The 24,956-nt window shown below is 39.5% G+C and overlaps 1 protein-coding gene across 2 annotated transcripts in view; it reads right to left on the bottom strand.

Annotated features, from left to right (window-relative positions):
* zmat4a (zinc finger, matrin-type 4a) overlaps positions 1–24,956 on the bottom strand; it is a 459,635-nt gene that overhangs the window by 50,909 nt on the left and 383,770 nt on the right. For both annotated transcript variants that reach the window (XM_039768478.1, XM_039768477.1), the window contains one exon: positions 13,298–13,394. In XM_039768478.1, coding sequence (XP_039624412.1) covers positions 13,298–13,394 — 97 coding nt within the window. The remainder of the gene's footprint in view (positions 1–13,297; positions 13,395–24,956) is intronic.

Genomic DNA, 24,956 nt, shown 5'->3' with positions numbered 1-24,956 from the left:
AAAATGTCCACAGAAATGGAGAAGAGGGAAACCATGAATGACCTAACACAAACAAAGCAAGTTTCTTATATTTAAAGATTTAATCAGAACTAGAACAAAAAAAAATCAAGGCAGCCACACAAAATGAGAAATTAGGCTTAGGCAAAAACCAAAGCAACCAAATCCAAATCAGAATCAAACAAAAGTATATTAATTTGAAATGCAGGGGCCAAAATTCAGTGAAACCAAACAAAAATAAAAGCAAATAAATAATCAAAACAAATCACAATAACTATGCTGAAGCTGAAAAAAACATTCTAAATCATCTGTTTAAGTACTGCTGGGGTTGAAGCCCTAAGTGCATAATATGGTGGCACCACCTCCTTAGGCTGTACGTACATGGGGCATAACAGATCAGAAACAACAATATATAGAAAAACAAATGAAAAGAAAAGCATAAAATTATAAAAATATAAAGACAAAACAAATAACATAATATACAAAATTAATTATAAACAACAGCAGAAGAATTAAACAAATAAGAAAATGAGCCAGGACAACAACCCTGGGTGTATCATACCAATCCAGATTTTCAGAATCTGTACTTCATCTGTAACTCCATGTTGTATGTATGTATTTCAAAGAAGTATCAGGCATGCTAATTGATAGTGTTCTTGACATAGTAAATTCGTCATTAGATATGGGGGACTTCCCAGACTGTCTTAAGACTGCTGTAGTTAAACCCCTACTTAAGAAACATAATCTCGACCCCTCGGCACTTGAAAATTTTAGACCCATCTCTAACCTGCCTTTCTTAAGTAAAGTTCTGGAGAAGGCAGTCATTATGTAGCTAAATGACCATCTAAATAAACCTGCTATTCTTAATAAATTTCAGTCGGGTTTTAGAACAAATCACAGCACAGAAACTGCACTCGTTAAAGTAGTAAACGACTTATGGATAAATGCAGACAGAGGCCATTTATCTGTTCTCATCCTCTTAGATCTGAGTGCTGCATTTGATACCATTGATCATAATATTCTTAGAAATCGCCTTAGTCAATGGGTGGGCCTCTCTGGCAGTGTCTTAAATTGGTTTGAATCCTACCTGGCAGGGAGAAAATTCTTTGTTAGTTGTGGTAATCAAATCTCGAAGACACATGATATCCGATATGGTGTTCCACAAGGCTCTATCCTGGGTCCGCTGCTCTTCTCAATCTATATGCTTCCGTTATGTCAGATTATCTCAGGGCACAAGGTGAGCTATTTGTGCTACCACAGCTATGCTGATGACACACAGCTGTACTTATCAATAGCACCTGATGACCCCGATTCTCTTGATTCACTAGCACAATGTCTTGCTGGTATTTCTGAATGGATGAATAGTAACTAGTAAGTTAAATAAAGAGAAAACTGAAATCTTAGTGATTAGCAATAATGGATACAATGAGGCTATTAGAAATAAACTGGATACATTAGAATTAAAAGTCAAGATGGAGGTAAAAAGCTTAGGGGTAACTGTTCACTGTAATCTGAATTTTAAATTGCATATTAATCAGTTCACTAGGACAGCATTTTTTCACTTAAGAAACATAGCTAAAGTCAGACCTCTTATATCACTGAAAGATGCTGAGAAATTAGTTCACGCGTTTGTTTTCAGTCGACTAGATTACTGTAACGCACTCCTCTCAAAAAAGACATAAATCGTTTGCAGCGAGTGCAGAATGCAGCTGATAAAATCCTAACTAGGAAAAGAAAATCTGAGCACATCTCTCCAGTTTTGATGTCACTACACTGGTTACCTGTGTCATTCAGGATTGACTTTAAAATTCTGCTTATGGTTTGTAAAGCCTTAAATAATCTCGCCCCATCTTATATATCGGAATGTCTGACACCTTATATTCCAAATCGTAACCTTAGATCCTCAAATGAGTATCTCCTTAGAATTCCAAGAACAAAACTTAAAAGAAGTGGTGAGGCGGCCTTCTGCTGTTATGCTCCTAAAATCTGGAATAGCCTGCCAATAGGAATTTGCCAGGCTAATACAGTGGAGCATTTTAAAACACTGCTGAAAACACATTACTTTAACATGGCCTTTTCATAACTTCACTTTAACTTAATCCTGATACTCTGTATGTTCAATTCATCATAATAACTATTCACAGTGGCTCTAAAATCCGTACTGACCCCTACTCTCTCTTCTGTTTCTTTTTCCGGTTTCTTTGTGGTGGTGGTGCAGGCCACCACCACCTACTCAAAGCATCATGATGCTCCAACAATGAGGGATAGATTAAAAGCCAGAAGTCTACGTGACCATCATCATCAAGTCCTTCCGTGAGAACCCTAAATCCAAAGTGGACTGTTTCATTTATGTTAGTTAGAATGCCCAGGGGGGACTGGGCAGTCTAATGGTCTGGAATCCCTACAGATTTTATTTTTTTCTCCAGCTCTCTGGAGATTTTTTTTGTTTTTTCTGTCCACCCTGGCCATTGGACTTTACTCTTATTCTATGTTAATTAATGTTGACTTATTTTATTTTCTTACTGTGTCTTTTATTTTTCTACTCTTCATTATGTAAAGCACTTTGAGCTACTTCCATCCATCCATCCATGCAAACTCCACACAGGGAGGACCCGGGAAGTGAACTCAGGTCTCCTAACTGCAAGGTAGCAGCGCTACCACTGTGCCACCGTGCCACCACTTTGAGCTACTTTTTGTATGAAAATGTGCTATATAAATAAATGTTGTTGTTGTTGTTAGTTGTCTGTTTCTTGTCTGTTTATTTGTAATTATAAATGTTTTTGTGGTATATAGAGGCCAGAGGAACAAGCTGACTTCATGTGCACAGCACTGTTTAATAACAGATTTCACAACCTGAAGTGAACAGCATGAGACCTAACCACTTCAAGTGTGTCTGTCTGCTTCTGCATTGCTCCCATGGGTTATGTGCACACTGCAACACAGGCACAGATCCTTTGCATTTTTGTTTGCAGCCTAAAGGAAACCGCAGTCTGTCCTACTATACAGTAAACCTGGTACCACTCCACTCAGGGGGAGATTTTGTTTTGATTTGGAGGATCGTGGCCCTGGTAGGTATTCACAGGGGTAACAACAGCGTATTGCAGGCATCAGCAGGATAGTAAAAGCAGCTCTCAGCAAAAGCAGACTAAAGTTGCCTCTTGTTGCGGCATCACTTTGAAATGCTCAGAGAAATATGTTCTTTGAGATTGTCAAGCATCGCTCACCCTGTTTGCCACTATTAGGCAGAGTCTTCCTGCGGGAGAAGTGAGCTACAGGGCCCTCTGGACAGCTGATTGCACAGGATGGATTTTATTGTCCCAAGCAGCGATGCGGGTGATTTGCCCTTTAGGCTAATGAAACAGAAAACAGAATGCATGCAGGCTAGTTGTGTGACTAATCTGAAAGACGATTCAGGTCTTGTCTCTACTGGTTGGAATTAACCATTGTGTTCTTTCTCACATCCTTTTTGTTTTCTCATTTCTGCTGTAAATATCATGCCATCTTCAATGATTTCACTCCAGTAAAGAGACGGAAAAAACAACCAGGCGGCTTGTGAACACATATGGTAGATTGCTTCTGGAAGGCTTTGCAAAGTGAAGCACTGGAATGAGGGTCTTGGAAACTAGTTTATTAGCAGCCTGCTGTCTTGCTAATGACCCAAGACGCACTCTCAGCAACTGAGCACGTTGTACATAGTAATTATCAAATATGTTCTCAAGAACTGCAGGGTAAGGAGTTCAATGGGCTTTTGACATGCTAATCTATTTATCTTCCTTGCTGCAGCCATATGGCCTTGTTCTGAGAATGTTGCCTACTTAACACTGTACTTCTCAGAATGAAGCTGACTTTTCAAAGGGCTGGTAAATTAATGGCCAGAATGGCCACAAGACACTGAGTGTACGAGTAATGAAATATTTAAGAAGATGACTTTAATTTTTGTATCTGTTCTATACAGTGCATCCGGAAAGTATATACAGCGCATCACTTTTTCCACATTTTGTTATGTTACAGCCTTATTTCAAAATGGATTAGATTCATTTTTTTCCTCAGAATTCTACACACAACACCCCATAATGACAACGTGAAAAAAGTTTACTTGAGATTTTTAAAATTTATTAAAAATAAAAAAATTGAGAAAGCTCATGTACATAAGTATTCACAGCCTTTGCCATGAAGCTCAAAATTGAGCTCAGGTGTATCCAGTTTCCCCTGATCATCCTTGAGATGTTTCTGCAGCTTAATTGTAATCCACCTGTGGTAAATTCAGTTCATTGGACAAGATTTGGAAAGGCACACACCTGTCTATATAAGGTCCCACAGTTGACAGTTCATGTCAGAGCACAAACCAAGCATGAAGTCAAAGGAATTGTCTGTAGACCTCTGAGACAGGATTGTCTCGAGGCACAAATCAGGGGAAGGTTACAGAAAAATTTCTGCTGCTTTGAAGGTCCCAATGAGCACAGTGGCCTCCATCATCCATAAGTGGAAGAAGTTTGAAACCACCAGGACTCTTCGCTGGGGTTGGCCGGTCATATAAACTGAGCAATCGGGGAAGAAGGGCATTAGTCAGGGAGGTGACCAAGAACCCGATGGTCACTCTGTCAGAGCTCCAGAGGTCCTCTGTGGAGAGAGGAGAACCTTCCAGATGGACAACCATCTCTGTAGCAATCCACCAATGAGGCCTGTATGGTAGAGTGGCCAGACGGAAGCCACTCCTTAGTAAAAGGCACATGGCAGCCCGCCTGGAGTTTGCCAAAAGACACCTGAAGGACTCTCAGACTATGAGAAACAAAATTATCTGGTCTCATGAGACAAAGTTTGGAGGAAACCAGGCACCGCTCACCACCAGGCCAATACTATCCCTATGGATGCAGCAGGAGGAACTGGGAGACTAGCCAGGATAAAGGGAAAGAAGACTGCAGCAATGTACAGAGATATCCTGGATGAAAACCTACTCCAGAGCGCTCTTGACCTTGGACTGGGGCAACGGTTCATCTTTCAGCAGGACAACGACCCTAAGCACACAGCAAAGATATTAAAGGAGTGGCTTCAGGGCAACTCTGTGAATGTCCTTGAGTGGCCCAGCCAGAGCCCAGACTTGAATCCGATTGAACATCTCTGGAGAGATCTTAAAATGGCTGTGCACCGACGCTTCCCATCCAACCTGATGGAGCTTAAGAGGTGCTGCAAAGAGGAATGGATGAAACTGGCCAAGGATAGGTGTGCCAAGCTTGTGACATCATATTCAAAAAGACTTGAGGCTGTAATTGCTGCCAAAGGTGCAATTTTTAATTTTTAATAAATTTGCAAAAACCTCAAGTAAACTTTTTTCACGTTGTCATTATGGGGTGTTGTGTGTAGAATTCTGAGGAAAAAAATGTATTTAATCCATTTTGGAATAAGGCTGTAACATAACAAAATGTGGAAAAAGTGATGCGCTGTGCATACTTTATGGATGCACTATATGTTGCCACATTCAGAAACTTAGAAATATATACAATTAAATTTCTGCTAAAAAAAGCATTTTTAGCTGGGCAATTCCCATTATCCTTAATACTTAATTGTGTCCTTGGCTGTTCCTCCTGTTCCCCAAAACAACTGCTGTTACCAGGCAACTCTAGTTACACATCAGTCACCTGAGGTTATCTTGTCATTTTTTTGATGTGCATTTATATTGACTTGTGTCATTTACTTCTTGATACTTTACTGTCATAACAACATCTGTGCAGGGAATTCAATTTCGATTTTTTTCAGATCAATACAAACATACAACACATGGACAACAGAAATCCTAATTTCCCAATTGTCCCTTAACCAATGTAACAAAAATGATTAAATCAGTGGAGAAAGCTCTTACTGCAAGATGCTAATTAAATCATGTATTCTGCTGTTTTTACGTAAGAAATATGACAGGATCTGGTAGCCCTAGTCTTGACCAACTTACTCATTCAGCAATAAGGAAGCAGGATGTCATAATTGCGCTAAGGGACGGCTGGGCAGACATTTTAAGTGGTGAGCCTAATGGTCAGTAAAGACTATTGTAAAATGCCACACAAAGTCTGGGTATTACCATAAAGCCTGGTTAAAGTTTTATCAATGGACCACGGGTGGTCTGTGAGTATGTGCCTGGAGGACCCTGGCTATATTTCCTAAATGTCCTTTCTTATTGATAAGGCCACATGAAGCTCTAAGACAAAGGCCACAGCGCACCCTGTCTGACTTTCTTACAGATGTTGACATCTGCTCAGCCTAATCCATCATGTAGGCAGATTTCTATTTCTTCCCACTCCAATGCTGTACTGTGGGCCAGCATGCTTGCTAACAGAGAAGCAGCACAAGAATTACCTTGCATCATAATGACACCTTTTATTGGCTAACTAAAAAGATTCCAGTATGCAAGCTTTCGAGGCAACTCAGGCCCCTTCTTCAGGCAAGATGTAATCTTGCTGCTTCCTGTGTGCTTTTCTGCTGTTGACAAACCTCTTCTGGATAAGGTCTTGTTTTTACCTGCTAGTTCAGCAATAAAGATTTTATTCCTTGGAGATGTGATCCCTTTTCTAGTCTCTTGTGCAACATTGTGAGACAAGCTCCACAATGTATTATAACGTCCTTTGGAAATTGCCTTGGAAAACAGTTTCTAATAAATAAATAAATAATACTAATAACTAAAACTGGTCTAATACCTATAACTAATAACTGATCTGAATCTAAGCTGAATCTTGACAGAGATTGAACAGAAGATTTTCAGGCAGTGACAGGTCAGGTAAAGCCTTAATGGCTTAATGTTTCAGTGTGGAAGAATAGTGTGAACCCACCGTGTGGAGAGGGCATACAGTAATTTTAGAAATGGTGCAAAGCACACGCTTATATGATGTTCTTTTAAACAACTATTTTCTTTCATTATCTCTAACTTTATTTTATCTTTTCATATGCCTTGAACACATATTTTAGTTTAGTTTTTTTTTAATACCTAGCACTTCTTGTATTGCTTTATGTTGTCTCACACTATTATTTAGATCTTTACACTTCCAGTTACTTTTCTATATTACTTTTTTGCATATCCAATGCTCCGACCTAAATTTGCAACAACAAATGTTAAGTACACTTTTAAAAATTGTAACATGCTGTAAAAAGGACACAAAAATATTTTCTCTTTTACCAGATAGAGGATAAAAATTAAACCACAGAGTTAAAACTGAAGAGTGCTAAATAACCACTAAATGCCACCAAACTGTGAAGCAGTAAGTGGCTCTTGGCAGGTCACTTGCTATTGCACAGCAGGAGGCTCAGCACCACACATTTAAATCTTTCACGATTGCAAGCTGGCAGACTCCAGGGCTGGTGTGAATAGTACCAGCCAAACATGAGGAATGTTGCATGAAAATAATCCTTTATCAATGTAGTTATTGACTAGCTTTGCAGTCCTCAGCAGGAAGGTGGGGGAGTGGACCTTAAAAAGGACTGTTCGTTATACTGTACAGTGGTCTACCGCTTACGGCCACAACCTGAAGGTGCCCAATCACGTCTGATCTCAGAAGCTAAGCAGGCTCTGGCTCGTATAACCCAAGTCTACATGTCATGCTAGGCTTCATTTCAGTTCCATTGCGCTGTCTCACTGTACTCCTGCAGTATTTCTCCATTCTTGTCTTGCTCTCCTCACCTTTCTTTTATTCCATGTCCACCACTCATGTGAATTCATGCCTGTGAAGTATGAGGTCACAGTTCTGTCTCTCTCCCCACTTCTTTGATCTGATCCATGCCAGGATGCAGACTGCCAAGGGATTATGTGTCAAAACCAATGGATTTTGCAAAATACAGTAGTGTCTCATAACAGGTGAGTTCTATTTTAAACACCCTGACAAAAGCAGTCTGCAAATTGTCTCTCTCCTCTTTTTCTGTCTCAGCTTTGGGGCACCAATTATACAATAAACTTGTTTGCTGTATTATTTTAATGAACATTTTTATAAAATGGCAGACAAGTGCAAAATATACAATTATTAATAATAAAATGAACATATGTAACTTTTTATTTAAATGTTATTAATACAGTTTTAATCAACAGTGGAAAGCTTTATAAAGACGTCAATGGTTGGTTACCTTCATTCTTCTATAAAAAATAAAGATAGAAACAGATAGAAGGCAGAAGCAGAACCGGACAGTCGTGAAACAGGCACAGCCGTTACATTAACTTAGAACTATCTGTGAAATATGTTTCTTTTTTTGACCACAAGTTGTAAATAATTTCTGAGTTACTTTTCTCCTGCTTTTGATCTGGATTCAGATGTAAGTGTTGTGACACTCATACGCATTGGTGGCAGCTTAAAGGTTCAGATAATGGTAATTTCCTGGCAGAATACAGGAGGTTGCTTTTGAATAACAGTTTATCTCTTCATCCTTCTGCAGACTGAAACATTGACGGCTTTAATATCCTTGACATCACTTCGTGTGTCCGCCTGCTTGGAACCGCCTCTTCCTGCCAGAATTACTTATCAACAAAAGCTCTGCCATCTTGAATCGGTCTACTTGGAGACTCTCATTTGCAAAGGATATTTTCTTTTCTTTTCGACATGTTTATATTATATGGTGTTTGATACGGGGGCCTTAACACTTCACAGTCGTCTCTGTTCTATATTACAATATATAATTTTTTATAAATGTAAAGTATTGAAGGCCTTTTTTGTTCCATATAAAATCTTATTTAAGTTTTTACATTTAAAGTAATTAAGAAAAGCATTTACAATACATTGCATTTGTAGAAAATAAGAAAACACACACAAAAAAAACACCTAATAATTTCTTGTTAAAATTATGAAATGCAGTATAATGTGGTTAAATGGTGGTGCTTCTGTTTGTGGCATTCATTTCAATCTCTTGAGCTGGCATGCCAATAAAAAAGGTTGAGTACACCAGCCTAGAGATTTTACATGATATTTGATCACATATTCTTTAATAATCTGTTACAGTTAAGCATTTGCTTTGCCCAGTTGGTCTGCTATTGTCCAAAATCATGCTGTGGGACCTCCTGTTAGAGGAAACTGAGATCCAAGATCATGCCCAGTTTTGCTGCATTGGGTTTATACTACAGGGTGGTCCAGATCTAATTATGCAGATCCAGATCATCTGGATGACTTTATTTTATGCGGGGATGATTCCAGTTTGGCGCAAAGACGATTCTTCATGTCGTCAGTTTGCACACTTCTCTGTGGTCCGGGATTTTTTGGGTGATTTTCTATGTAATAAACTTAATAAGTTATAGCATAATGAAAATTGCATAATTAGATCTGGACCACCCTATAGTAGGGGGCCCTGGCCAGATGGCACAACATTATTGGAGGGCCTTAACATAAAAAAGGAGAACTCCTGAGCTGGGATATCATAAATTTGACTCATACAGAAACAGACAAGTGAGTCAATTCCATGGGGATAAATTTTAAAGCTGGCAGTTTAAATAACATTCTCTTATTTAGTATTTTGCTTTTTTATGAGATTTTATGTGGTAAAGCAAATATTCATTACTTTATTGCTGAACTGGCAGCTTCTGCGGCATCACTGCTCATGTCTGGGGGGCAGAGAGTAAAGAAGATTGGCTTTCCATGCCTCAGTGTGAACTTTTGATTTTTACAGGTTTCATGTTAATATAATTCTGCTCTTGCAAATGCCAGCTTGCGGGTTTGGCATTTTTTTTTTTACACATCAGCCTATCTTTTTAAAGTCTAATTACCATTGATAAAACACACTGCTCACTTAGACTAAGCTTGTTGTGGTATCCTCTCATTGGTATTGAAAATCAGAAATGGGACAGTGAACATCCATAAAACTTAAAACAGATAAACCTAACAGAATTATTAAAGCAAGCAAAAGTCAATAACATTAGTCAAAAATACCTGAGCCACAAGAAATCCAGAAATCTGAGTCAAAATGAAACCTTAAAATCCCTATTGTTACCATTTGATTTTGTGTTCTCATTTCTTAAGAGATTCTCTCTTTTACTGAATACTTACAATTTTAAATGCTAGTTTATACATCCCACCATCTTTAATAGTGGCAGATTTTTTGTCACTGATCAAGAGAAAAACAGATCTCTGCAAAGCCATATACATCAATTACAAAATAAAACACAAAATAACGGATTACATAAGTATTCACCCCCTTTTAGTCAGACTGTGTGTATAGGTCCCTATCAGATTTGCACATCTAGACTCAGCCATTTTTCCACATTTTTCTTTGTAAAACTCCTCAAGCTCCGTCAGGTTTTATGTTGATTGTGAGTTAACAGCCTTTGTCAAATCCAGCCATTTCTTAATTGGATTGACATCTGGACTCTGACTCGGCCAATGAAGGGCATTAAGATTATTTTTACATTGTTGTTTTTAAGCCATTCCTGTGCAGCTTTGACTTTATGCTTAAGGTCAATGTCATGCCTAGCTGGAAATCAAATCTTCTCCCAAGGTGCAGGTTTCTTGTAGACTTCATCAGGTGTTATTCCAGGATTTCTCTGTTTTGTGGCTTTCATTTCATCTTCTAGCCTCACAAATCTTCCAGGGCCTACTTGTGAGAAGTTTCTCCACTGCATGGTGCTTTCACCACAATACTTCCTGGTGGGAATGGTGTGTTTATGTTAATGTATAGTGTTTGCCTTACGCCATTTAAGGCATTTAGTCTGATGGTTAAAAAGCAAACGCTAGCTGACATGCTATGTTAGTTTTTTTAGCAGTGGCTTTCTTGTTATCACTTTCCCATTAACCTGAAGCACCAGGGCAACAATTATTGTCTGCACAGTCTCTATAGTCTCAGCCACTGTAACTTATAACTCCAGTAGAGTTTTCTCAGGTAACTTGGTGTCATCTCTCACTAGTTTTCTTCTTGTACGATCGCTCATTTTTTGTGGATGGACTGCTGTAGGCAGATATACAATTGTGCCATACTCTTTCAATTACTTAATGATTGATTTAACTAGACTCCAAGGGATATTTAGCAACTTGGATATTTTCTTGTCTCCATCTCCCAGCATGTGCATTTCAATCACTTTTTCACAGAGGTGCTCGGAGTGTTCTTTTGTGTTTACTGTGCAGGTTAGTTCTCCATTCTGACTTGCTACAAGCTGGACATTTCAGATAAGGTGCATTTAGGCAACAATCAACTGAACCCCCAGACAGGTGACCTCCATTGAACTAATTCTGTGATTTCCAAAAAACCAGTTGGCTGCACCTGTGATGATTCAAGTGTTTCATATTGAAGGGGTGGAATGCTTAGGTAATCAATTATTCTGTGCTTTCTCTCTATTATATTAAAACGTTTAATGTCATGTCCGCGTTATTCAGCCATTACCACTCCCCTTCACACTGCTTGCCCAATCATTAGTTCTTCTGTGCACATCCTCTCTCCATAGCACTCCGTAATATGCTCAGTGCTAACTCGCCCTTCAACGCAATCAGTCATAATGGCAAGGCAGAAAAGCAAATGATCTATTCAAGAAAGTCAAATTTTAGATCATGATAGAAAAAGAGCAACACAAGCTGATAATGAATAAAACTAATGAACAAAAAAGAGCTGCACATAATAAAAATCAAGAACAAAGAGAATCATCCAATAAATGAAAACGAAAAAATATCCTGAACAATATACAAACAGAAATGCAAAAAAACAATGTTTATAGAATGTTAGTTAGAGGATAAAGTAATTCATAATATAGTTTTTCATTTTCAATGTAATTGAATGTTTTATTTACTTTTTACTATGTTTTACTTTTTACCTTTACTTTTTTTATTTTTACTTTTTATTATGTTTTATTATTATTCATTGGTATTAAAAATAGACAGTTGTAGTGAAATCCTCAAGTAACTGATTTTCTATCTATAATAACTAAGGACCAAACCATATTCCGCCCACGCCCCGCAAACACTTCTATATACCATCTGTGTTAAAAACAATCACTTTCTCTAATGAAGGAACGCCCTGACTCCCTTCAAGCGGCTCAGCCACAAGATAGTGGGCTCCCATCACCTGCTGGCGAACTGAGCAAGAGGTGGAGCCCCCTAGTATATTTAAAATTAATTTTGACCAATCTGTAGAGGTCTGTTTTGATTTTGACATTAGAGAGTTCTCTTCCGTTGTCAATGTCAAAAATGCCAAATTAAGTCCACTATGATTCAATGTTTTATAGCAATACTAGGGGGCTGTGCTCCCTGCTCACTTCACTCAACCCACGTCTCTTCCACTCGGGTTGTGAAGCTGTCCTTTTGTCTCACTGCCTTGTCTCGCGGGACATTAAAGTGTCTCTCGAGGGACATTAAAGTGTCTCCAAAAAAATCATGTATTGCCTCCTTCGAAGCCTTCCAAGATTTTTTTTTTATAATAGAGAGAAAATGCAAAAACTTATAAGAGTGTGAATACATTTTTGGGTACTGTAAATATAAAAACATCAATTTTTTGTACAAAATCATGTAAAAATGATTTACAAATAGTCCTCATCAATTCCTAACAACTGGGTACTTGGTGTACATTTGGTCATGATCTACATGTAAGACACCCCCATCTCCTTGCAATTCCCTGTCCCTTCTTATGGCACTATGACTGAAGGTCAAGGGTTAACCCTAAGCAGATAACGGATGGTCCAAGACAACAGGACTATACCGGTTAACCCAATTAAATGAAACAATTTAACATCCACAGTACCTGATTTATCAGTTTAATATGTGTCGTAGTTAAAGTTAAGAGAGACACAGCTGCTCAAAAATAGCCAGTGTTGCATACTTGCTAACACAACAATCATGGCACTCTAGAAAATTAAGTTGAGATTCCAGTTCTTAATTATGTAGTACTAGGTTGTTGTACCGTGTTAGCCATTATGAATGTAGAGAAAAGCCAAGCAAAATGACACCTTTTATTGGCTAACTAAAAAGATTACAATATGCAAGCTTTCGAGGCAACTCAGGCCCCTTCTTCAGGCAAGAAGAAGGGGCCTGAGTTGCCTTGAAAGCTTGCATATTGTAATCTTTTTAGTTAGCCAATAAAAGGTGTCAGTTCTTAATTAAAAATTTAAAAAATACTAATTTCCTAAACGAGGTTATGGTCACAAGGGGTAAACACTAACTGCTTCACATTGTTGTTTGGAACTGATCTCTAACCAACCACAGCAGAATTTGTGGAATTGAAATTAAGTAGCCAACAAAATTCAGCTGAAAAATCATATACTGTACATAAGTGTAGCTTTGGAAAAAAAAAGTGCATGGAAAATAAATACCATTCTATGGTATGGTGTAGCAATGAAATAAAGCAACCTGTAGAAACCAAAACTTACTTATTCTGATGTTTGGAACCTTGCAAATGTGCATGATACTGTTCTATTGAGTTCAGAGTTACGCTGCAAACTTCACACGTGTAATTCCTCTTCAAACCTGGAAACAAAAGACAAAAAAAATAAAAGATCAGTTAAACCACTGACATGAATCTGCTGACAGCTTAAATCTAAATACTCAAAAAAACATTGATCAGATCACAAATAGGGGCAGGGAGGGGACAGACGCTTATCAGATGAACAAGCTTTTTACATAAAATTAACAAATACAATTTGAAAAGGTGCATGCAATACTGAACATGTTACTTGTAAGGACTTTTTTTCATAAACACACATGGCTTCAGGTTAGAATTCTGTATCTGAAGTCTCACTAGAAAAACAGAACAACAGTATCCTGATGGCAAATGTAAGCTTGGAGTAGGAGAAGGTTTGATCAGAGCTCTCAACAATGTATCAGCCTTCCATCCATGTTCAGGCCATCACATAACCATTTCAGGTTGGAAGTTCTGCTTTGATTCCTTCTTTTGTATGTGAAGGCCACATTATGGAGGGGATCGATTTGAAGGATAGATGGTTTTCTTGAACTGATCTAGTCAATTCACTAATCAATTTGACTTCTTATATGCTACTATTAAGGATGTGCACTCTTTTGCATGCTATTGTATCTCTCTTATGCAGTTAAACCCACAGGTCTCTTCCAAAATACTGTACATTGTGTTTAGATAGTTTCATGATGTGACTCCATTTAATCATAGGAGATACTGCGGGATATGTCTGCCTGCAGTACTCTGGAAAAACTCTATGGAAGGCGGAATGGTCAAGACTTATAATTTAAGTTTCCCACAATAAAGAAAAAGAAGCAATAAGCACTTGATGTAGTTACCTAATAAGGACAATTTAACAATAACCTAACCAAAAGAGCCAGACAGACTGAATGGTTTCCTCTCATTTGTCAAACCTCTTATATTCTTATGGTCTTCTTATGTTAAATATTTTATTTTTCCACAGAGGCTCCCATATGTACTTGGAAACTTTTAATTGAACCTATTGCTTCTGTTACCATGGAAATTTAGTGCATTGAGAGAACACTAAAGAGCAGAACAGGAAAATGTAATGAAAAGAAAATGAGAAGAGCAAAGTAACATATGGTTGTGATTATGCAGTAATTAGCGGTCAAGCATGGCGTTGCAGAAGGGCCTGATTCTGCTGGGCAGCTGCTTCAGCAGAGGATAGCATTTCAACTTCTGGAAACAGTAACACATTGGCAGAGGACACAATGAAACATCTGTGTCATTGAGTCTGGCAGAGGCAGATTTAAAGAGTGAACAAGAAGCAGCAAGCACATGCTTTCAAAAGCAACATCCCAGCTGACACTTAAATGGCATCCCAAAGACTTTCCTCCGTAGCATGTATGAGTGCTCGGAGCAGATGTACGCAGAGGAGTGAAGGCTACTGGGATGCAGCTCACTACTTTTATGGGTGCAGATCTGCAACCAAAGATGTACTAATCTGCAGCCTACCTCCTTCTCTTAAATAAGGTGTTCCATCTTACATCTGCTCCATAAAAGCTGCCACAATGAGCATCTTTTAATGGACTGCTGAACGGCTTAAAATACTGATTGTAAACTCTTTATAGAAGCAAAATTACTGTAATGCAAAAACAAATTTCTTTCATGTTTAGGCTGACTGTCATGATTTTGTGTTTGACTCCTAAGTCTTTATAAAATTGCCAAAAGAAGAGTGTTAAGCTTCATGAATGAGAATAGCAATATCTACAGAAGGTTGCCCTGCAATGCAGAAGATGCTGTCCTGAAAATTCCTATTGGGATGAACAGATGGGTGCACTAAGGAAACAACTGTTTTAAGTCTGAACTACAGTGTTTAAACAAGAAAATGGTCTCTGAAACTAATATAAGGTGAAATAAGTAAAGTAAGATTGGTGAAAACTCTTTGTAATAGAGAAAGGTGACAGATTATCAGTTCTTGTCACTGGCACCTCATAGCCTGAGGCACTTGAGTTTAAAGTCCCACTTCCTTCAACATCCAAAAGATGTGCTGAAGACTTTAAATTACCTCAATACAGATGGATAGAGGCATACGTGAGTGTGACATGTGATTGGCTAAAAACACACGGGTTTATTGATTGAAATAATGGTTAAATAATTACATCCATTCATTTCTTTGGAAGTAAATCCATTCAATTTTTTTGCTTGCTTACCTAGTTCAGGTTTTTAGGTTCAGGTTATGTGTATGCCATAGACATTATGGTGTAACAACAGACTGTTCTTAATCTTTATAATGTCTTAAAATGTTGACTCAATGTTGTGTCTTATAGGTCTCTTTTGTTTAATTCTGTCACCCTGTGGACATCAGATTTTTCATTTAAACCCATTTTATACCGACTCACCATCTTACTCTATAGTACTGATGAAGTTTTAGTTGAAATTTAGGATGTTTTCATGTGGTGTAAACAAGCAAAGTTCTCCAAACTGAAGTATATGTAGTAACAGGATTAACAACAGTTCTGAAATTTGTGGCTTGTTCTCTGTTTTCATTTCCATCCCCATCCCTACACCACTTCCATTTTGATTTTGTCTCCGCCTCCTTGATTGTTGACGGGTTTGCAACCCTTTTTCAGGAAAATGTGGCTTTCTCTCATAAACCATACTCATGCATCTTTCTCCTTCTGAACACACCATGACATTCTCCTCTTTCACTCCTCTCTCCACCGCTGATGTTTCCAACCTTCTCTCTAGTCATCCCACTTACCGTTAACTTCACCCCCATCCTCTCATATCTCCTCCAGGCTATCTCTCCCTCACTTATTTCTGCTGCTACACTCATTATCTGCACTTCACTTAGTGTGGACACTTTTCCCACATTGTTTAATTGGGCCTTATTAATGCCCCTTCTCAAGAAGCCCTCACTCAGTCCATCTTAAAAAGATAATTACAGACCAGTGTCTTTCCTCTTATTCCTAGTAAAAACACTAGAACATGCTGTTTCTAATCCAAGTCTTTTCCTTTCGTCCACAGAACAGACTTCTTGAACCTAATCAGCCAGGTGTCAAGAGGGGCCATTCCACCAAGATGGCTCTACTTACTGTTGTAAACACGTTATGGATAGCTAAAGGAACCAGTATGTCATTTGTCCTAATCCTGCTGGGTCTCTCCACTGCCTTAAACATCTGTCTGTTCCAACTTGCCACCCTCTTTCACCTTGGCATCACTCAAACCTGGGCAGAGGTTGTATTACCATGTCCCTACTCTTATCAGTGCTGTACTGATGATACATATTGTACTTCTACCTGTCATTGTGGTGTAGAGGGTCAGCGGCTTCAAAAAACCACACGGTATCAGCTAGAATATTTCCATGTCTAATTGAAATTGCTACCTGAATGAAGGAACAGTGTTGCCAGCTCAACCTGGGAAATATGGACCTTCATGTTATCCTAGATCTTCTGTCTGTTCAGTATCCCATCTCTGTTTAGCTTGGCTCATTATCACTACCACAAATCATGTCTGTTCACAACCTTGGGGTGCTGATCAATGATCATTTGTCCTTCACATATCTTGAGGTCTTGGAGGTTCACTCTCTATAACAAAATCAGGCCATATCTGACAAACTGCAACACACCTCCTTGTTCAGGCTTTGGTCTTGCCATGTCTGGACGACCGCAACTCTTCGCTGGCAGGTGCACCAGCATGTGTCATCAAGCCACTGCAGCAGCATGTCTGGTATTAAACCAGCCAAGGTGGGCACAAGTCACCCCTACTTTTCACATCACTACATTGGCTCCCTGTAGCAGCATGCATTAAGTTCACTATATACATATATGGAGACACTTGAGAGGTCCTATGTTCCTACTTGACAATTCTGGTCTGCTGATGAATGGGCACCTGGTGATGCCAGCCCTACATGGAATCAAATCTTAATCCAGAGTCTTTTCATGTGTAAATTCTAGCTGGTGGTACATGCTGCCCACCTCAATTTGGAATTCTAACTTCCTTATTTTAGAAGCATTTGAAGACTCTTGTTTGGTGAATTTGTGTCTGATTTTTATAACCTAGAAATTGTAACAAGTTTGTAGTTTGAGCACTTCACTTGTAATGACCAATTTTCTAACCTTGTCTTGTAACACTTGTTCTCAAACAGTCCTCCAAACTGTTCTTTACTCAATTATGCTGAGCTCTTTTGTAAGTCGCTTTGGATAAAAGTGTCTGCTAAGCAGATAAATGTAAAATTAAATGGTGGGCCAAAATCGACCTGAATGTCATAGCAGTGTTCAAAATGTGTAGCAGCTTGATAAAATGTAACATTTTGAAGTTTTTTTTTGCTTTTTGCAAAGTTAGGGAACTAAAATTTCTAACATTTTGGAGTACAAAAAATGACATTTACGGCTGTGAGCAATCAAACTACCCTAAAAGCAGGGGAAAATCCATTAAAACCAATGGTCGGTCAAAAATAATTTAAAACACATGGCAAGGCAAAGATTTTTAGAAGCTATACAAATTATGGAATCATTTTTTTTTATCTTTTATTAATTAGGGAAATGTAGGAAAAGACATACATTTTAATCCAGATTAATTTTAGGTGCTTTTACTGATTTCAAAAACAACACCAGGTTAAATTTGACACAAAGATATTGTAAGAGTTAACAGGTTAACTGCCATTCTGGTTTACAGATATAGAGATGTCTACATACAGCTTGACCCCACCTTCATACATATTCTACTTTTGCTGCTGCTAAAATATCACCATTTATCCAAGGAATATTTCCACTTTGTGTACAAAACAATCAAGTACAGTAAACTCAACAACAAAAAGTACAAGAAGTTATGAAACTGGACTGTGCCAACTTTCATTTTTTAAGGAAATTCCATGGAAAGTATTTCTGTGAAGTGAATAATGTGTGACACTCTCCAGGCATTCCATAGTTAAACTGTCATGATGCAATTTAAAATAATATAAAAAAAACCCTCAATTATCCATAAGATGTTGGGAAAGAGGCCGTGATGGATAAGAAAAAAGACGGATAACAGAACAGCCAATTTAAAAATGATCGGTTATAGGATGCACTCTAGAACCCTCTGGAGGCAGTAGCCCTTATGAACAATGTTGCACAAAGTAGTTGGGGGGTCTCCGAGACATTCATGGAAATGTTACCATTTTTGTATGTGCGTGTTTGCTTCATTTTATATTTTATATTTGAATTTTCTATTTAAATTTGTATTTTCTTTGGTTTAGATTTTCTTAGTTCCTGTCTGAGACATTGCCTAGTGTATAGTGTGTTGAGGAGTCCAGTTGATGTGTTTATGAACAATGAGTCAACGACCAACAAAGAAATTCAATGCAAGTGAAACCCTGGCTGAAATAATGAAGGAGTTGTCGGATTTCGATACATCAGACAACTCAAATGAAGAGTACAATGATGATGGAAGTGACACTGTGTCAAGTAATGTGGAAACAAAAAGTGATGATGAAACAACCCTGTGGAAATGCAGCAAATATAGCTAAGAGGCGATGCTGTCACATGTGCCCAAGTGCAAAGGAGAGAAAGATAAAGGCCACTTGCTCCCAGTGCAAATTTCCGGTTTGCCAGGAACATTCAGAGCGTTCCCTTGTGTGTCTGGCCTGCAAACAAGTTGAAGTTGAGGCAGATTTTGAGCGACTATTCTTTATGCGAATCAGACGTGTAGCTGACGTCTTGTTTTGGGCCCGAAAGAAGGTAAAGCCATCTAAGTCACGCAGCATCTCGGTGGTAAAGAGAGTGCTTGCTGACTAGAGGTTCTTCATCAAATATTAGCCAATCCCCACAGTATCGGAACAGCCTGTAAAGAGCCTCAGAAGGTCCTACGATGCAAGGCTGAAAGACAGAGACCTGGTGAAACAACTGCGCAAGGACATTAATGCTGGTCAACGGTCCATTGACAGCTCCCAGCTACTTGGGAAATTAAAGACCTGGTGCTTCCAGTTTGGTCTCCTACCCCGGGCATTGTGGCCCCTTTCAGTTTATGAAGGGCCCCCATCTCAATAGTAGAGAAGCTGGCAAGAGGAGTCACAGCCTACATTAAAAAGTGGCTTGGGGTTCCGCGGAGCCTTACAACCAAGGGCCTCCATGGAGACGGTGTCCTCAAGCTGTCCCTCACCAGCGGAGTACAAGTGCACTAAAACACGACCACAAATGACATTGAATGATTCTCAGGACAAAGTGTTGAGGAGCAACGCACCAACCTTGGCTACTGGGCGAAAATGGAGACCAGCAGCAGCGGTGAAGGAGGCAATATTAGCTCTCAGATATGCTGACATTGTGGGGAATGTTCAGCATGAAAGAGGAGGCCGTGGCCTTACAACTAGCTACCCAGCCTGGAATAAAGCCACTGCTCAAGCACGGAGGAGGATGGTGGTGGAGGAAGTACGTCGTCAGGAGGAGGCTGCAAGGTGGACGAAGGCTGTCTCCCTTAGAAAACAGGGGCAGTGGACATGGTTTGACAGTGTCAAAAGGAGTAAGCTTAGCTGGAACAATGTGTGAGCCATGGAGACGAGGAGTTTGAGCTTTACCATCAGAGCCACTTATGACGTCCTGCCAACATCAACCAATCTCCATCAGTGGATTGGTGAAAATCCAGGGTGTGCCCTTTGCTCCAGGCCAGCCTCTCTCCGACATATACTCACAGGGCGTAAGACCAGTCTCATCCAAGGGCGATATACTTGGCGCCACAACCAGGTCCTAAAGAGCCTTGCGTCCACAATGGAGGAAAAACAATCTTTCATCAATGCCTTTTCACCACCAATATCTAATCACCCATGGACGACTGCCTTTGTCCAAGAAGGGGCTACAGTTACCAGAAGCGTGATTAGCACGCAACTGGAAATTGCTGGTAGATATTGGGCAACAGTTGGTGTTTCCTCCGGAGATTGCCCCTACTACCTTGAGACCTGACATGGCGCTCTGGTCCCCTTCCTTATCGAGCTCACTGTACCCTGGGAGGATTCCGTGGATGAGGTATACGAGCGGAAATATCTACGCTATGCTGAGTTAGCTGCTGAAGCGCAACATCGCAGCTGGACCATGGAAGTTCGCCCAGTGGAAGTTGGATGCAGAGGGTTTGTGGCAACATCTACGATCAAAATGCTTAGAGACCTGGGAATTAGGGGCCAGAACCAGCGCACAGCCATCAAAGCTGCATCAGAGGCAGCGCAGAGAAGTAGCCAGTGGCTTTGGATGAAGAGGAATGTCACCTGTTGGGCCCCCAATTAACAAACTTAGGCTGCCATACATAGGTTCATGAGATGTCAGTCATTTGACACCAAAGCGACTCTCATGACTAATTGGGAGTGGGACGCAAGCTCAGGGCTGGCTGATCACCCTATAGCTGGCCGCCTCTGGTGAGGGTGTATGGTGTGAAAGGCCGAAACACCCCATGAGCCAGAGGAACACTACTGATGATGCGTCCCAATATTCTGAAAAACTTTTCCAAGTCTACCATTCACCGACAAGCATAACTGAACCTATTGTACATGCTTGCACAGGGATAGTAACATCTCATTCTGTGTTTTGTAATCAGTGCTACTATGACTGTATTTTACATGATTTGGTGAACACTGAACAAGCATTACTATTACAAAGGTAACATGTAAACCATTGAAAATTTACATCACATTTACTTCATTTCAGAGGTAATGAAAATCTCTGAAGTTACTGTATTGCTTTTTAGGCAGATTTCACCAGTTTAACACTAGAATTACCAGAGCCTACGAAAAAACTTGTAGATCTGTCCTACCTAAATCGCTTTGCACCTCTCAGTCATTGTCTTTTGTCCTGTAAATGTGTTGATAAGCAGCAAACAGCAAGCAACCTGCTATCACATCCCCCACTGCCGCACAGTTTTCTCAGCTCAAGTCTGTTTACCCGCATGTCAGTTGCTTAGAGTTGTATAGAGTAAGAAGTTAAGCAAAATGACACCTTTTATAAATACTACAGTATATCGTTATTTGGAACACTTGCATTTGATGTGTGTTCCGGTGTCTACAACGATCTATGTAAACACATTGTTAAAACCAGAAACGTTTTTCATGTTTTAGTAATAATTGACAAAATGTAGACATGAAGTGTATAATGTGTGAAGCCTGAAGTCCAAATATCAAATAAACACTTTCATAAAAGGTACAAATATAACAGAAAAAGTGCACTTCTAATCAAGAACATAACTGCAGAAAAACAACCCACGTTTGGGTGCGACATTAACACGTATATGCTATGACTGCTTCGGTGGCACAACAGTATCAACTGTTGACTGGTAAGCAAAACTTCATGGGTTCAATCCCAGATGAGTCTGTCTTGAGAAATGAGCTGCTCTTATTCTTACTATTTTAGAATAAAAACATACATTTGATTCCAGTCTGTAACTGGCGGTGTAATTTATGATACTTGTAAAGGTTAGCTTTGTTTTTTTTTTTTATTCAGTTTTTATTCTCTCAGCCGTGTTCACGGTCCCAGCCCCCCTCGCATTGGACACTGCTGTTTTCACATAAAGACATGCTATAACAGAGGTGAACTCTGATCATAATGATGCTTCTACATCGGAGCCACCTGCGCCACCACCACCTACTCAAAGCATCCTGATGCACCAACATTGATGGACTGAAAGCCAGAAGTCTACGTGACCATCATCATCAGGTCCTTCGATGAAAACGCTAAATACAAAGAGGACTGTTTGATTTATGTTAGGTAGATTGCCCAGAGGGGACTGGGCGGTCTCTTGGTCTGGAACCCCTACAGATTTTATTTTTTCTCCAGCCTTTGGAGTTTTTTTTGTTTTCTGTCCACCCTGGCCATCGGACCTTACTCTTATTCTATGTTAATTAATGTTGACTTATGTTTATCTTTTATTGTGTCTTCTATTTCTCTATTCATTTTGTAAAGCACTTTGAGCTACATTTTTTTGTATGAATATGTGCTATATAGATAAATGTTGATTGATTGATTGGAGCAAAAATGTACTTTTGCTATCACTGTACTTTGTATATGTACACAGGAAGCTCTGCACTCTACTTGTGACTTTACACTGTAGGAAGTAAGAAAATTCTACTGTTAAAATGGTCTGCAAGACCCTCCATTCATGGAAACGTTATAAAAATGGCATTCATGGATAAGGGTTAAAACTCTTCAGTGGCCTGGCACCTCATCCATGTTTGGTTTCAGAGACCTTAAAAATGGCTTCAGCACATTCAGTAAAAGGGTGAACGATTGTAAAGGTGTATGGTATTCCAATCTCATCATAGAACTTGCCTGTCCATCCATTTACTGAGCCGACTTAACCTAATTCTGAACCACAAACCCCTCAATGCAGTGTGTCACACTGAACTAAACTAGACTCATGTATTAATATTGTATGCATGAATCTGAGACAAACTCTGGAGCACACTGGCATCGGTCAAACATGGAGTGAATACATAAACTCCCCACGGATCTGCTATGATTAGAAACTGGGAAATAATAATAATCTGAAAGTTTGCAATGTCTCTAATCAACGTATAGTATGGGCATGTCAAGAGTAAAGGGAGAAAGGAGGAATTAAAATCAACACAACTTAAAAAATGATGATGATTTAAAGTTGATGCAGCACACTTGGAGCTGGCCTCAGTTTTTAATAATGTCCCTACAGTTAAACACACCCAATTACCGGATGTTCTTTTGCTATTAATGATTTCATCTCCTGAAGTCAATCAAAATGGACTGTTTAAATGCTTGGTTTCTGGCACTGTTAATACAGAAAAAAAATCTGTGCGATCTTGTCACCATTTGGCATTTGGCCCTGATCAATACTGTAAAAGAACTTCAGATGACATGCTCAGGTCAGATTATTGGCTGCTGAATGATAATCTTCTGGGCAATACAGTTAATAACTGACAAAAAAGATTACCTTAATGAGGTAATAAATTTAATTAGCATTAGTCGTACTTCTGCTGAGCCAGTTTTCTGCACTTGGATGCTGTAGGTAAGTTTAAACCATGGAGGAGACACTGTGCACATACTCTGGATATACACAGCATATACTGATTTTTTACATGTGCTTGTAAGTGCATCCCTGTCGGTATGAAACACACTACCACCTACTAAATGTAACTTCAGTCAGCTATTTCATGCTGCTCTTATTATCTTATTTATCTAATATATGTACAAATATCTCCTATACAAACATGAATGTGCTAATATCAGTTCTTCTGTGCTGAAGTAGATGTCTTACATGAGTCCAAATAATAATTCACAGTAGCCTCATTTGTCTGCCCAGGTTCTTTATTGTTTATTTACCTTCCCACAATTGGTGTTCAAAAAATAGAAGATACTAGTACTCCAACACAGATGTGATACAAATACATTTGTTTGCTAAACTCTTTGGGTCAAAAGTTCTGCTTGCTGATGGAAAGCTGGAATTACATTCATGTATTTTTAACTTGCTTATTCAGTTAATGATCTTAGGGGCAACAGTGCTTACCATGGTGGCATCAGCCCCACAGAGGGTGCCAGTCCATCACAGGTTCATGCACACACACACACAGTCCTAACCACTGTACTGCCATGACACATTTGTTATCAAAAAATAAAGTGAAGAATAATGTAATGGATGGCATGCAGGGACTGGCATCTCTGCTAGGATGGACTCCCCCTTACCAGAAGGCCCAGGTGGCAAATGGGTAAAAAGAGTAAAAGGGTGTCCCTTGACTTAACCAGGATGGTTGCAGAAGATGCCAGTTCAAGAATGGGCACATTGGTGTCCTGGCAGGGCTGGACTAAAGAACAATACCCTGCCAGGATGTCAGTATGACAAAAGGACAGGGGGAGATAACTTGTCAGGACTACAGGCTCCCCTGATATGCTAGATGGCAGCATCCCTGGATCAGGATTCCTGCACAGACACCTGTAATGCATGCTGGGACCTGAAGTTGGGGGACCTATTGGGGTCCATGTGGGTCACTGGGGGGAGCTCCTGGGGTTAATGTTCCCTACTTTATTGGGGTCTTCATTTGACCCAGAAGTACTTCCAACGGGCTGAGCGCTAGCAACGGAAATACTACTGGCTCCAAGATAAAAGAAGCCAGTTGGCCTCATCCAGTCAAGTTGGAGTTGCATAGCTAATTGGTATAAAAAAACACGTATTTACAGCCAGGACTTTTGTCTGTGCAGTTGTGTCTGGAGTTACGTGGTGCTACAATGCCCCCTACTTGTTACCATACAAAATATGAAATCCCTTAATCTACTCATTTAAGGCCTTTGTTTAAAATACAGGTTTACTAGGAGTAGTTATATGTGGCCGGGCATTGTCTTGCAACAGGAGGAACCCATAAGGTTTGATAGGGGCTCTGAGGATTTCATCCCGGTACCTAACAGCAATCAGAGTACCGTTGCCTAGCATGTGCAGGTCTCTGTGTCCCTACAAGAATATGCCTCCCCAGACCATCACTTACCTACTACCAAACCGATCATCCTGGATGACATTGCAGGCTGCATAACTTCTACGGACTTGTCTAGCTATCCTCATGTAACTTGTTCACAGTGTCTCCAGACTTGTTCATATTCACAGTTTGTGGAAATGTCGTATTCCCTGGCGAATGCCAATCGAGTTGCAAGGTGATGGGCTGTGAGCACAGAGGATGCCAG

This window comes from Polypterus senegalus, chromosome 11, assembly GCF_016835505.1.
Source record: "Polypterus senegalus isolate Bchr_013 chromosome 11, ASM1683550v1, whole genome shotgun sequence".
In the NCBI taxonomy this organism is placed as follows: Eukaryota; Metazoa; Chordata; class Cladistia; order Polypteriformes; family Polypteridae; genus Polypterus; species Polypterus senegalus.
This window is presented reverse-complemented; position numbering and strand designations above follow the sequence as displayed.